General features: G+C 34.4%; 1 protein-coding gene across 2 annotated transcripts in view; it reads right to left on the bottom strand.

The window, feature by feature from the left end:
- Window positions 1-683, bottom strand: part of LOC110106792 (mediator of RNA polymerase II transcription subunit 8) — a 40,115-nt gene extending 39,432 nt beyond the window's left edge. The window contains exons 1-2 of one of the 2 annotated variants that reach the window (XM_028701254.1): window positions 608-683; window positions 214-501 (exon numbers count right to left, since the gene is read on the bottom strand). In XM_028701254.1, the coding sequence (XP_028557087.1) occupies window positions 214-419 (206 nt within the window). In that variant the 5' untranslated portion in view covers window positions 420-501; window positions 608-683. The remainder of the gene's footprint in view (window positions 1-213; window positions 502-607) is intronic. The other variant, XM_020836806.2, reaches the window with a different exon arrangement.
- Between the last annotated feature and the right edge of the window lie 15,322 nt (window positions 684-16,005).

Below are 16,005 nucleotides of genomic sequence, written 5' to 3'. Positions count from 1 at the left end.
ATTTTAATAGCAAATTATTGTAATTTTGGAATGTCATCTTCAAACTCAATCCACAATTCAACTAATTTAAAAAAGCACAATTAACTTATTGTAAAAATTTGGTGGAACTTAACCAGCAATGAACCCTAGAAGAAGTAAATAGAGAATCGGACAAAAAGGCACATCAAAATAGCATTGCTAAGATGCGTGTCGACAGTAGGCACCGGAATTTACCATTTCGGAGTAGCGTTGGTGAGAGCGATGGCGTTGAAGTCCTCGAGGATTCGTGAAATGGCCTTACTAAGACCGAGGGCACGAGCCTTCACTGACTCGAGATTAAGCTGCTGCTGTACTGCTAAGTTCAGCCGCTCTGCCTTCGACGGAGTCGGCGCTGGCTGCTGCTGCTCTGGAGCTGCCGTAGCTCCGCCGACCGCCTCCATTACTCGGCCAAAGAACAATGTCGTGTCCGGCAAGAGATGGAAGTATGGAACCGACGAACTAATGCAGTAACCCTTCTCGTAACTGCAGTAAGAAAAAAAAACTGAGTTAATACACTTCTCATGAAGAACGGAAGAAATCTAAACATTAAAAAGTATTGAAATAGAAATGAATAAGAAGAAGATAAAACCCAGATCCGAGCAAGAGTGCTGTAGGAGAAGAAGGGAAGACGACGAAGAGAAGCCTAGGTCACGAACAGGAACGGCGCCCAACGCTTCTCACGACTCGGACAAAAAAACCTAATGAACCGGTTCGTTCATCCGCGATCAAATGGCGTAAAAAATGGCGATCGGTTGGAGCAAAACAAGAACGGCAAACAAGTGTTTGCCGTTCGGTTGGAGATGCCCTTATCCGCCCATTCTGCCGTGACCAAAAGTTTTGATTCCGCCTCAGTATTTGGCTTTGCCGCCTTTCGCACTTCCGTCCTTCCACCTACACTCGAGTCGGACGGACTGTGTATTGAACTTCCGCCTACACTCGAGTCGGACGGACTGTGTATTGAACTCGAGCTCATTTATGGACCGAGCTCGATTTTTTGCTCGAACTCGAGCTTGATACTCGATAAGCTCGACTCGCGAGCTCATTAACGAGTCGAGCTCGAGTCGGCTTGGCTCATTTGCACCCCTAGATGGAACCGACGAACTAATGCAGTAACTCATTTACTCGTTTGGACTTCCATGTCTAAGAGGCTGAAACATCTTTAGTACAAGGCCATAAGAGCCCGTGGCCCATTACTAAAAGCCCACGAAATGTAGAAAATCAACACATACATGCCCGGCTGAAGTTTTAATTAACCTAGCTCAAGGTAAATTAAGTAAAGGTGAATGTGATGATGAGCTTAAGCCTTAATTAAAATAAAATGATTTTATTAGTTTAAAAAGTAATTAGAAATTGTGATAAGTTAAAAAAATTATCTAACTATATTTTATTATTTTTGCTTAACATTTTCATAACTCATTATATAATTCTAATATTATATAATTTCAAGTTAATTTATAATCATAAAAAAAATATGATTAAATTCTTTTAATAGCTTTAAATTTATTATTATAAAACATAAGCCTAATTAGTTTTAAAATATAAGCTTATGAAACATTAAATTTATTTGTTTTGAAAAAATTAGCTTATGAAATCAAAAACTTAATGCTGATTATAAATTTAATAATATTTAAATGTATTTCAATGAATTTTAAATTTATTTAATCATTGAGAAACTGAGCACTAAGGTCAAACTCATCATCCACTCAGCAAATACATATTTTGACTTGCCTAACTTAAAAGAGATAGCAAATTGAGATATTTAATTAAACTTAAGAACTTAAAATAGCTTAATCTAACCTAAACCTCAACCAAGCAGCCCAAAAGACTCTTTTTCACGACTAAGGTTTCGTTTGGGACGGCTTTTTAATTGCTTTCTAAAACGGAGTTTTAGTACAATTTTTTTTATTTTTTTATTAAAACTCCGTTTTAGAAAGCCGTAAAAAAGTCGTCCCAAGCGAAGACTAAATCTTATCATATACTAATTTATAATATTTATTATTATGTTATTAATACACATCATATAATTCATTCGAAAAATCACAAATATTCATGCAAGTAATTAAATTAAGAATCATCTTTGAGAATATTTAAATTCTGTTCTCGATAAATTTGTAGTCAATATGTGGATTTAGATAAGATAAATATAACGAGTTTTAGATCACCCACTTCTAACATCATTAAGGCATTTAAATGTTCAAAAAATATCATATGATTAAAGGTGCTCAAGAAAGGCCATCTAAAAATGCATGTATTTTGATTTATGATGGCAATATAAATCTACATATATTATAAATAAACCCTACTTTCACATATTTGAGAAAGCTGAGATGTCACACCACAAAATATAATTTAGAAGAATTCTTTCTTTCATCTTTTTATTAAACAACAGCCACATCTATCTAATTTTATTTGTTAGGAATGAAATAATATATTAGTAGAAATAAATTCTATTAAACAAAACATTCATATGCAATCTATATTCATTGACCCCAAAAATCTTATATCATATTTTGGAATCACACAATAACAATATATTCTTCCATTCATGAGTACAAAAGAATAACTAAAATAAAAAATAAATAAATAAACATAAGAAATCATGATCAGTCTCACAATCATAAACCTCTTCCATGACCTTGACTTGAAATCATTTAAACCACATATAATAAGGTAAAAAGTCCAGAATGTCACTAAAATTCTATCATTGAATTTAAAGCGCTATAAAGTAGTATACATGTCATCATTCATAATATATTCTCCAAAAATTATCTTTATATGGCACGAATCTCGATGCAAAATCCAATCCGGAAACTTTAGAAATTAAATCCGAGTACACCCGAACTCCGATTTCAGCAAGCTTATAGTCAAACTGAGAGTCTAGAAAATACGAACCCAACGACACCAAATTCAACTCGATCCGAGCCCAAATGAGTCTAAATCAAAGACTCGAAATGCTGTTGGAAGGTTTGAATAACAATTTGAGTTACTAAACGGTCTCCGATTTTAACGAGCTTATACTCAAATCGAACGGCTCGACGAGACAAATCCAACGAGCCCTAAATTGCCGAATTCCGACATCTCTAAGACATTCAAATGTCCAACGAACGGTACACAATCGTAAGATTCGATATCGGCCGCCCATTCGACCACTCCCTATTCGCCCCTGATCTCACGCCTATTTACAAGCTATGCCACTCTAGAAAAACTATAAATAGAGTCATCATTCTTCACAAAGAGGGACCCAAGCAAGAAGATAAGAGGAGAAGATAAGGAAGAAGAGAAGGAAGAAAAGGAAGAAGCTCTTCCTCGACCACCGCCGGAACCTAGCCGGACCACCGCAGGAGCCTCGCCGGACCACCGACAGAGCCTCGCCTGACCACCGCCGGAGCTTCTCCGGACCACCATCTGAGGCCCTCACCTCGCCGGACCACCGCCGGAGACTCGCCGGACCACCATCGGAACCTCGCCGGACCACCGTCGGAGCCTCGCCAGACCACCGTCGGAGCTTCGCCGCACCTCCACCTAAGCCCTCACCTTCACCAAAGACCCTCACCTTCGCTAGAGGCCCTCACCTTCACCAGAGACCCTCACCTACCCCAGAGGCCCTCACCTTCGCCAAAGGCCCTCACCTTCACCAAAGGCTCTCACCTTCACCTGAGGCCCTCACCTTCGCCAGAGGCCCTTGACTTTGCCAGATCATCATCAAAGGCCGTGTGCTCCTCCAGAATATCACATGAGGCCCAGACTTCCACCGGACCACTACTTGAGGCCTTGAGCTCCACCAGGCCACCACATGATGCCCAGAGTTCTCCTAGAATACTGCCGACTATGATTCTTCAGACCTTCGTCACCTACTATGGTCCTTCCGACCTCCATCACCAGACAACAGTCTTTCAGACCCTAGTCTCCTGCCGACTACGGTCATTCTGACCTCCGTCGCCTACTATGATCCTTCTGACCTCCATCAACTGACAACGGTCTTTCTGACCCAGGTCTCCTGCCGACTACGGTCCTTCCGACCTCCATCAACAGACAACAATCTTTCTGACCCATATCTCCTGTCGATTACTGTCCTTCTAACATTCGTCGCTTACTATGGTCCTTCCGACCTTCATCAACAGACAATGGTCTTTCTGACCCCGGTCTCCTGCCGATTACGGTCCTTCCGACCAAACAAACATGTATATGTAACTCCCACCATGTAATGCAATCTATATGATGTACGTTTTCTACATCAATCCAAGGCCTTCTCCTAAGGAAGGGCCTCATTTGTAATATACTGCAAATACTAGTGGATTCATTCAAACTAGGCCAGGCCCCGTGATTTATTCCCCCTTTTTAGGGGTTTTCAACGTAAAAACTTTGGTGTCTCTTATGAATGCTACACCCTCTCACTTATCTGATTGTGTGCTGGATCTTCGTACAATGCTAAGACATTAAACTATATATTTCTCTACCGCCGTGAATACTCAAGGACGCAACAATTCAATTGATAATAGCAGCAATCAATGATCATGAATCAATATAGAAATAGTAAAACTCATATGCAGTACCAGTAAAATTTATACAGGTGCTAATCAATAAAGTTGTTATCATATTAATACTATCAATCATATAAATCAGTAAAATCAAAATATCGTTAAAAGCCATTGACATCACATTAATGCAATATAAACGTATAAAGGTGCACAAATACTATTCAGCTAGTATATATATATATCACATGCTCAGTACATTACTCAGTATATCACATACTCAATATTATAAAATAATAAACAGTACATCATGTCAATAATAGAAGCAATAGAATAGTAATTAATAGAATATTAAAATAGTTTGCTCGTAACAGCATAATAATCTCAAATCTATGTAGTAATTATCAGGTTGAATAGTTACCATAAATTATACCATGCATTTTAGTAGTCATTTTTAACATTATTCAATAGGAATTTTTACATACATAACACATAAAACTTTACTATTTACCTATCTAACACTAAAACTTTCATATTTACTGTTCAATCACCCAAAACACCGTCCCTCTTCAAAACTAACTCTCCGTTAACTGCACAACCGACCGACTGCTTCGCTTGTTCGATTGCCTCCTGCTTCTCGGTCAGCTCTTCCTGCCTTGGTTTGATAGTGGTAATGGGAGGAATTCAGCTTTTGCGCTCAGACGACACTTCCTCGCGCGCTCGGACAACTCTAGGTTTGCCGTTGAATCTCCTTTTCATTATCTAGGTTAGATAATACCCTTTTTCTTTTACATTTAGAACCTAACCATGAGGAAATTCCAAACCATTAAAAGCTTCCGATAAATCCATTAGGCATATCGGAAAACCGGCAAGTTGCTATTGAACGCATAAACGGCACTCTCTGCTCTGTGAATCTGTACTATTTTCCTCCAATGGAGGAGGTATTGTGAATCTGCTCTGTTTTCCGGTCAGCTCTTCTATTTTCCTCTAATGGAATTACCTGAAGTTGATTTGAGCTATATAGAATATGTATTGCAAGAATATCACATCTGTCAGATGAAGGTATAGATTATTACTAGATTTTTTGTTCTGATATTCGGTTGAACGTTGTGCTAATAATATGAAGGTATAGTTCCTTTCTTCTTAGAATGAACAAGAATATTGCAAATTGGAGTCGTTAACGGAAGCAATGTGGAGACGACGAGCAGCGGCGGGGAAGAAGCCTGAGCGGAGTGGAGAAGAGGAGTTGCGGCGTGGAGAATGCTGAGCAGTTTGGAGAAGAGCTGCGGCGTAGAGAGATCGACGTCGCTCGATCGAGATGATTCCTGCACAAAAGACAGGATCGGGGTTGACGGAGGTAATGGGAGTGGCATTTTAGGTTACTTATTAGTGTTTTGGGTGGCTAAACAGTAAATATGAAAGTTTTAGTGTTAGATAGGTAAATAGCAAAATTTTAAGTGTTATGTATGTAAAAACCCCTAGTAAATAACTCGCCAAAGTTTTTCAAATATCTTTCCCTAAAATAAAATTATCATTTTTAATGCAATTTCCATATATAAACATTGCAAATCCTATATCAACATTCATTAAAAAATAATTAATTTCAATTAGTAATGAAATTGCCTTTTTAAATTAATTTTTTTTAATTTATATGGATCACATCGACATGCTTTAAATAACTTTTCCTTTTTCACAAGCAATAGAATAAAGATCTAAGGATACCTTTTTTGAGAGATTATATATTTAAAAATACATATATTTATTTTAAATTTTTAATATTTATTTTTTTAGTTTTAATAAAAAATTATATTTGAATAGAATTGGAGCTAAATTAAGAAATAGCTACACATTTTTATACATAATATATATATATTAGATTTTTTGTTCTGATATTCGGTTGAACGTTGTGCTAATAATATGAAGGTATAGTTCCTTTCTTCTTAGAAGGAACAAGAATATTGCAAATTGGAGTCGTTAACGGAAGCAGTGTGGAGACGACGAGCAGCGGCGGGGAAGAAGCCTGAGCGGAGTGGAGAAGAGGAGTTGCGGCGTGGAGAATGCTGAGCTGTTTGGAGAAGACGAGCAGTTTGGAGAAGAGCTGCGGCGTAGAGAGATCGACGTCGCTCGATCGTGATGATTCCCGCACAAAAGACAGGATCGGGGTTGACGAAGGTAACGGGAGTGGCATTTTAGGTTACTTATTAGTGTTTTGAGTGGCTAAACAGTAAATATGAAATTTTTAGTGTTAGATAGGTAAATAGCAAAGTTTTAAGTGTTATATATGTAAAAACCCCTATTCAATAACGAAAGAGTTTTGACTATTTTAGTGTTTTTCAGAAATCGATGTTCTATCGGTAACCGTTTGTTAGTAAATAGAGTAGTCACTTTTTGCCCGTCAACACATCTCATTATAACTCATAATCATTATATCGTTGTGCCATTGTAAAGGATAGTATCAAACCATATAATTAAAAGAAAAAAAGCACGTCGGCCCACTATTCTATACAAGTCTATCAATACTTAACTAATGGGTCAAAAGTCTTAACTTGTTTCACATACACACTATTATTTTAAAAGTAATAACGTCCGGCTATTACCCAAGTATATAATTCCTTTTAAATGCTTGCATTAACAATAGGCATCTATCATATATTAACATTCTATTTTAAGCAAATAAAATAAAATAGCATAACTTTTATTTTACTCAGTGGGAATTTAAAATAAATCATCCAAATCATTCAAAACATTCAGTACTATAACATATGAAAATTTAAGAAGATTGAGTTTTATAAACCCAGAAAAAATATAGTAAAATTGTTTTTGAGGATAATTCAATGGTCAAAATCAAAATATTTGAAAACAGAGATAGAATTTTAGTCACCTACATAAATTTGAGAAAATTTGGTAAAAGTGGCTAAGCGATCTAGAGAATAAAAATCCATATTTTTATTTCTCTCCACCTTCCCTCTCATATTTCCCCATTTCTTCTCATACAAGCTGACACTAGTTGTGGGAAGTGAGTGATGGCGCGTGAGAAAATATAATAGAAAAATGATTTTTTAATGGGTAGCACCACAATGACACCACTTAGCGCCGCAACATTGCAATTGAAATCCAGAATTACTATGCAAAAAGAGGCTTCAATATCATAGTGACCATTCCAGGCGCCATTGCGCTCCAAAATCAATGCATCGGTGCTCAAAGGCATAGTGTTGCTACACTATAGTTCAAACAGGAATTCAAATTTTTTATTTTTAATTATTTTTAAAATTTTGGATGGTTACAATAAGCACACATTAGAAAATATCATCCCCAACATTTCCCTTAAAGATTAAGTTACAAAATCGATATAAAACAGAGTCATATGATCAAAACTCAAATCTAAATTAATATCAAATCAAAAGCTCATCGGAGGCAATCAATTTGTATCATACAATCATGCAGTTCAATCAATCACATATCACTTATGTAATGAAATGTTACATTCAGTCATTCAAAATAAGTTTCTTACCAGTCAAACTCTTAGGTTATTTGTCAGTCTTCCAGATACTGTAAGTTGAACTCAAATTACATAATTTTGAAATATTTCTTGAGCCCAAATTAAATAATTTGAGGGATTTGTTGAACTCAAATGAAATAATTTTGAAATATTTTTTTTCAGCTCAAATAAAATACTTTTGGGATATATTTTGAACTCAAGTTAAATAATTTTTTTAAAGAAAAAGAATATTTGAGCTTGTAATTTCACTCTTTCATTCCAAGAAGATTAATGAGATTGCTCATGATATGACTTTAAATCAGTTAGCAAAAATAATTATCAAGGATAATTGCAATCATAGCCAAGGGAATGATACATTTATTATCTTCCTAACTATCCCATGTTGATGCTAACGATGAACAAAAAAAAAAAATAGAGACATGAAAAAGTCCCTTGTAATCAAATGAGCTAGAAAGTGATGCATACAAAGAGTTCAACATAAAATGGGAAGAAAATGCCAGCCAATTCGATCCAAGTTGGTTCTCCGAAGGCTTTTATCCAAGGCATTGAAGCATCTGATCACTTTCATGCCATTTATTTATGGTCCAAGAATATGCCTTGGCATGAATTTTTCTTATGATTGCTTTTAAAAATATAAAAATGAGATATTGTACAACGCCACCGGATCCGCACAAATTTTACAAGCGGACAGAAGGCATTTAATGCCCCCCTCCTGCATACAAAAAAAAATATATATTTTCTGAATGTCAATATGAAACATCGAGTAGGGTACCGATGCCTCTAAGATACGTGTAACAGCCTTGGGAAGCAAGCGACTACACCGAGAAGAGTGCTGCCGCCTTGAGAAGCGAGTCACCATCTCGAGAAATATGCATATAAAATTAAAAAATAAAAATAAAATAGCCTGCATATGCTATGACAAAATAGATCATATAAAAGAAAGGTTTGAGATTGCTATACATATCAAAAGTGAATATGAATTCAAACATAATCCTCCTATTCAAATAAAATGGAGTTGACAAGACTTGAATACAATCATGAAAGGTTCACTACTAAAAGCATAAAAATCAATAATAAACCCAATCTTTTGTTAATATGAAAACAGAATTGACGCGGTTTAAATAATAAATATACAAGCTATTTTAATCTCCGATGATGGCCGTGTTGCATGTCTATATCAACCGGAGGGGACTCTGCACCTTTAAATGTCTTCAAATGCTCATGAAATGCCACTATTTTCTCAATGGCTACAATAAATCCCTGATGATGGCCGTGTTGAAAGCCTATATCAACCGAAGGGGATCAAACATTCCAAATGCATTCAAATTTCTACAAAATATATACAAATATTTCCAAATGCCAAAGTCGCCCCGATGATGGCCGTGTTGAATGTTAATATCAACCGGAGTGAATTCTACACCTTCAAATATTTCCAAATTTCTACAAAATATAAATATTTTCAAATACCAAATTCATCCTGATGATGGCCGTGTTGAATGCTAATATCAGCCGGAGGGGACTTCAAAACATGCATATTTGAAACAAAATCTTGATAAATTTTATAACATTCAAATGAAATTTATTATTTAAAACTTAAAGCAAAATTCCATCCATCATCCACAAACGTTTGTTAAGGATGATAAATTTTAGAATAACTTTAGCTCATAAAGAGAAAAATGTCTAATTGAATGTATCATTGTGATTCATTCTCAAATGATTTCTCGCCAGCGGTGACGTGGCATTTGCCCTCTGACCGGGTGATTTTGCTGCAAAATAGCACCACTATATCACGGTTACAGTCAAAGCCCGTATGTTCACCAATGGTTAAAAACCCCTTGAGTAATGAATCATAAGGTGCACTCAATAAGGCATAAAGCTTTCTGTTAGCTAAGGTTGACTAAAACTTGTCTCCTTAAACAAGCATCCATCCCAAGTCTACAAGGTACCCTTGGACGAAGCAACCCATGGCTGCCGATAAGGATCCTTCTGTCAGGTTGGGTCGACTATCTCCTCTGACTAAGTAGACTAGGGACCACGATGACTCGGGACGACAAAATCATGGGATCTTGATCGGGCTCATCATCATTCCCACCACCATCCGCTTTAAGTATACAAATAATAAATTTATAATTCTAATTTCATATGTTGCTACTATATGCTAAGTATTGTGTATATAGAGACATGGAAAAGTCCCTTGAAATCAAATGAGCTGGAAAGTGATGCATACAAAGAGTTTAAAAATATCTTAAATGATATTATTGTTCAAGTAATGCTTGGAAAAAAAAATGAAAGGGCTGGAGACAAAAGTTTAAAAGAAGGAAGATTGAGATGAAGTTCCATAGAATAATGGAAAGAAGGTTACAGAATTTTAATCAATAAGAGTATGATTGGCTTTCTCTGATGCTCGTTTAAGGCAACATGACAAGGAATCAGAGAATATATGAATATTATGTAATATTCATTTCTAATTCAGAGTGAATATTCTGATATTTTTGAAGTAGGGCATAAGGCAAACATGCCCTTCGTTGATAATCACCTTAAAATTTTCATTATGATTATAAATGAAACACTAAGATTGTATCCCACAATTCCATTTGTCATGAAGCGTGCATAAGAAGATATTAAGTTCGGAAAGTTAAACAATCCCTTCAAAAATATATATATTGAGGTGCCCAATATAGCAGTTCAACAAAAAATGGGAAGAAAATGCCAGCCAATTCGATCCAAGTTGGTTCTCCGAAGGCTTTTATCCAAGGCATTGAAGCATCTGATCACTTTCATGCCATTTATTTATGGTCCAAGAATATGCCTTGGCATGAATTTTTCTTATGATTGCTTTTAAAAATATAAAAATGAGATATTGTACAACGCCACCGGATCCGCACAAATTTTACAAGCGGACAGAAGGCGTTTAATGCCCCCCTCCTGCATACAAAAAAAAAATATTTTTTTTTTCTAAATGTCAATATGAAACATCGAGTAGGGTACCGATGCCTCTAAGATACGTGTAGCAGTCTTGGGAAGCAAGCGACTACACCGAGAAGAGTGCTGCCGCCTTGAGAAGCGAGTCACCATCTCGAGAAATATGCATATTAAATTAAAAAAAAATAGCCTGCATATGCTATGACAAAATAGATTAGATAAAAGAAAAGTTTGAGATTGCTATACATGTCAAAAGTGAATATGAATTCAAGCATAATCCTCCTATTCAAATAAAATGGAGTTGACAAGACTTGAATACAATCATGAAAGGTTCACTACTAAAAGCATAAAAATCAATAATAAACCCAATCTTTTGTTAATATGCAAACAGAATTGACGCGGTTTAAATAATAAATATACAAGCTATTTTAATCCCCCGATGATAGCCGTGTTGCATGTCTATATCATCCGGAGGGGACTCTGCACCTTTAAATGCCTCCAAATGCTCATGAAATGCCACTATTTTCTCAATGGCTACAATAAATCCCCGATGATGGCCGTGTTGAAAGTATATATCAACCGGAGGGGAACAAACATTCCAAATGCCCTCAAATTTCTACAAATATTTCCAAATGTCAGAGTCGCCCCGATGATGGCCGTGTTGAATGTTAATATCAACCGGAGGGGATTCTACACCTTCAAATATTTCCAAATTTCTACAAAATATAAATATTTTCAAATATTGTCTCCTTAAACAAGCATCCATCCCAAGTCTACAAGGTACCCTTGGACGAAGCAACCCATGGCTGCCGACAAGGATCCTTCTGTCAGGTTGGGTCGACTATCTCCTCTGACTAAGTAGACTAGGGACCACGATGACTCGGGACGACGGAACCATAGGATCTTGATAGGGCTCATCATCATTCCCCCCACCATCCGCTTTAAGTATACAAATAATAAATTTATAATTCTAATTCCATATGTTGCTATTATATGCTAAGTATTGTGTACCTCCTTAATGACTAGCCTTAATCGAAAGTGCTCTCTCTTGATCGATATGGGTAATTAATCATAGGTGCTTGCGCTTATGGGAAACTTAGAACCAAATTTTAAATTCCTCACAAAATGAGGGCGAAATCTATGGGTAGTGTTTTATCCCAAAGTTCATCTGCCTTCTAAAAATTTGACCTGGAACATCGTTAAAACTCTCCTACGCAGGGAAGGCCGGGGCGCGAATTTTTGGAGCCCACAGTATTGCCAAATCAATCTATATCGGTCTGGCCGACCTACTAACTCAAAAAATTCTTAGATCTGTAAAGGCACTAATGGATGTCTCAACTCACTTTTTAATCATTGTAGAAACTTGTAGCACTTTTTTTTAAATAGTAGGGATCAAATGTGGAGCATATCTAGCAAGTGTAGCTTGCTCAACTTCATACTGCATCATAGTCTTCCGTCCCTACTCCATTCTAATGAAAGCTTCTTGTATTGGTTGCTATATTGATGGAGGTATAAATCACTTTCTACACACTACTGTAAATTCATCCCAAGTGATCTCAGTATTGGTCTTCCTCAAGAATTTCTCTATGGTGTCCAATCCACCATCTCTCAGCCTCTTCTTCAAATAGAAACACAAACAATGATACTTTTTATGCTCTTGATAATATATGGTGTAAAAAATCTTCTCTATCCTTAACAACTAATCTTCTACAACCTATAATTCTAAAGCTCCTTTGAATAGTGGGGGCTATTGGTGTAAACAAGACGATTCGAGTATTTACCTAACTAAGCTAAACTTATTTAGCTCTCGAGCTCGAGCTTAACTCATTAAAAAATTCATAGACTTGAGCTTGACTTGATTGTTCGTGCTTATTTAGAATGCTTGAGTTTGGCTCAATTCTTGAGCTCTATTACTTAATTTTAAATTAAAAAAAAAATCAATTTTTTTAGAATTTTTATTTTCAATATAGAGTTAATTTAAAATTAGTAAAATATATTATATAATACTAATTTAAATTAATTATTAAATACATTTTAATTTAATTAAGTGGCTTAAAGAGCTTTCAAGTCAAGTCTGGCTCAAGCTCGAGCTCATTTAATATATGTGCTCGAGTATGAATTTGTGGCTTGATAAGCTCGACTCATGAGCTCCAACTAGCTTGCAAGCTGGCTTGATTGACTTACACGGTTACACCCCTTGTGGGGACTTCGATTTATGAAATACCTACAAATGCTTATTCCTCTCTTCTTTTTTGCTCCCATTTGACTTGCTCTATGCTTCCTCCATTACACATGCCATAATATTGACCAATTGCATAATACTTGGTGCAAGTACTTGAGCTGCATCGTGTTGCTTATTTAGTATATTTTACTCTGATAGGTCCATTCAACTATTTACTTTACAATTTAGTCTGAATAATCTATGCATGAAATCAAATATGTAAACAAAATAATAAAAGAATACACAATCTACTCAATTTTTCTGACTCTCAATCAATTCCTATAGCTCTGATATACAATTCAATTCTTCTAACAACTATGCTCTTGAACCAAAATTTTTCACATCCCAGAATCTAATTTAGAAGGATTCTTTCTTTTATCTTTTATTAAATAACAATATGACTTACCTATTTTATTTATCAATAATAAAATCATATATCATCAAAAATAAATTATATTGATCAAAATATTTATTGACAAAAAAATCATATATCTTAATCAGAAATCAAACAATCACAATATATATTTACATTCATGAGTACAAAAGAATAATTAAAATAAAAAGAAATTGAACTTAAGAAATCATAATCAGCCTCACACTCATAAACATCTTCCTTAATCCTAACCTAAAATCATTTAAACTATATATATGAGTTAAACAGTCCAGCATGCTACTAAAATCTTATTACTGAATTTAATGCATGATAAGGAAGTAGTATGCATGTGAAATAGTAAGATGGTATGATACATAAATTAGTAAAGTAGTATAGTGTGGAAATCAATAAACCAACATGGATGTCTAATCAATAAAGAGTACATTGATTCAAAGTTACAAGGGGAGATTTATTAGGAGTCATAAGTGCATGAGCAAGATACTCTTAATATACACTCATTGAATATCTAAATACTGATACTGCTACTGCTACGAACATTGTACATATAGTGTGATTGACACTAATATGATTTACTGTCATAAATTAATAATATTTAACATTATTAATCATGATACTAATATGTTTATAAGCATTAGTGTTATTGACTGTTATTGCTACTATGAGTGATAATGTAATGGATTAAGATATGATAATCTATATAAGGATAAATTGATACACATAATCAGTATATATAATGATGCATATATTTTTTTATATGATTTATATAGCATATTATTCTATTTTATCTTATATTGATTTTAGTAGTAAGATTTTAATTACTTATTGGGCTATGTGTTCATTACGTGGCTTTATATATTTTTTAGAAATGACAAGAATCCTATGATATGAGGCCCCGGACAGGAAAAAAATGTAATCTTTTTTTTTTATTCATTGGTAAACTTTAATTAAATGATTAAAATGAAAGATTGGTATAATTCTTTCAATATCAATCTTGGATTGTGACAATGGTGGCCCGAGGATCATATTCATACAATCGCAAGATTTAAAGTGGAATAATTTTATTTCTTTTCTTTTTATTATCTTTTCAACTCATTATATACATTTTTATTTTAGTTAAAAACTAATAATCATTCATTTACAATTAAATCAATTAGATATTGAGAGTTAATTAATTATATTAAAGAAAATAAGAAAATAAAAAATATAATTATATTGCTTCTGTCAATATTTATATTATGCTACAAGCTCAAAAACTTAAAAGTACATATACAATAGCCAATACATGCTACAAAAGAATACATATTAATAAGATAATTTAAAATAAAACATAAACATCATTACTACAAAGTCTCAATCCATGGGCTCATTACCTTTACTTTCAAATCAGTTAAATAAGTGATTAAAAAGTTTATTCTAGAGATTCAATCACTTAAATAAAAGTAGACAAAGATAATGAAATAATATATTGATAAAATATTTTGGATTGATGAATATAAAAAACATATTTTTTTCTAATGAATCTCTTTAATTGTGGTGTTATTCAAAGCATATGTATTCCTAGATCTTTATCGAACTTTTAGGGACAAAAGAAGCCCACCAACTTTTTATAGTTATATCATCTCCTTAAGTATTTAGTGTATTTCATATCCTATGCCTAGGCATGCCGCATACTAATTCAATATTTCTAGTTATACACCTACTTAATTTCCTCTGTCAAGGCTCCACATTACACCTAATTTTAACTACATATATGGTCTCTATGTGTATTAAATTAAGATATGCTAGTATTAAAAATATCATTTTAATTATTTAAATAATAAAAAACTCATTAGTACTACATATGATACTTACATCATCAATCCAAAATTAAAAATTTTAGTCAACCATAAAGTAGAATTAATTGAAACAAACTTATTTTCATTGATAGCATGATAGAAAGAAAATACAAAAGATAGATATCATCATAATGGTTTAATGGATCTCCTCTATACTCCTTTACTTACATAATTGCTCCACAAACACAAGCCAAACACTATAATAATGATATCAAATACTTTCCTAAATTTTCTTAGGTGTCACCCTAAGTGAAATTTAGAGAAGCACTCTAAATTATTATACTGAAATTATTTAAGTGATTAAACTCTCTTACAAACATAATAATGACTATATTTATAAGAAAACACAAAATAGGCAAATGGCACTACGATGCTTAAAAGATCAACGTCGTTATGCCTAACAAATGAATTGACAATTTTTCACAAAGTAAGATCTATGGGAAAACATGAGACAGTAATCAAAATCGTTCACTAACTTAATCAAAACGTTCCGATGATTAAGAACAGTGACCGAAAATTCTCCAATAAGCTTTAAGTTAAAACAAAAATTCCGAATCGCGTCCACCGGCGGACGCCAACCCTGAAAACGGCCAACCAAGGCGCTTAAATTAACGCGGTTGCGCTACTATTTTGGCTCTGTC

This window comes from Dendrobium catenatum, unplaced genomic scaffold, assembly GCF_001605985.2.
Source record: "Dendrobium catenatum unplaced genomic scaffold, ASM160598v2 fragScaff_scaffold_1656, whole genome shotgun sequence".
Classification (NCBI taxonomy): domain Eukaryota; kingdom Viridiplantae; phylum Streptophyta; class Magnoliopsida; order Asparagales; family Orchidaceae; genus Dendrobium; species Dendrobium catenatum.
This window is presented reverse-complemented; position numbering and strand designations above follow the sequence as displayed.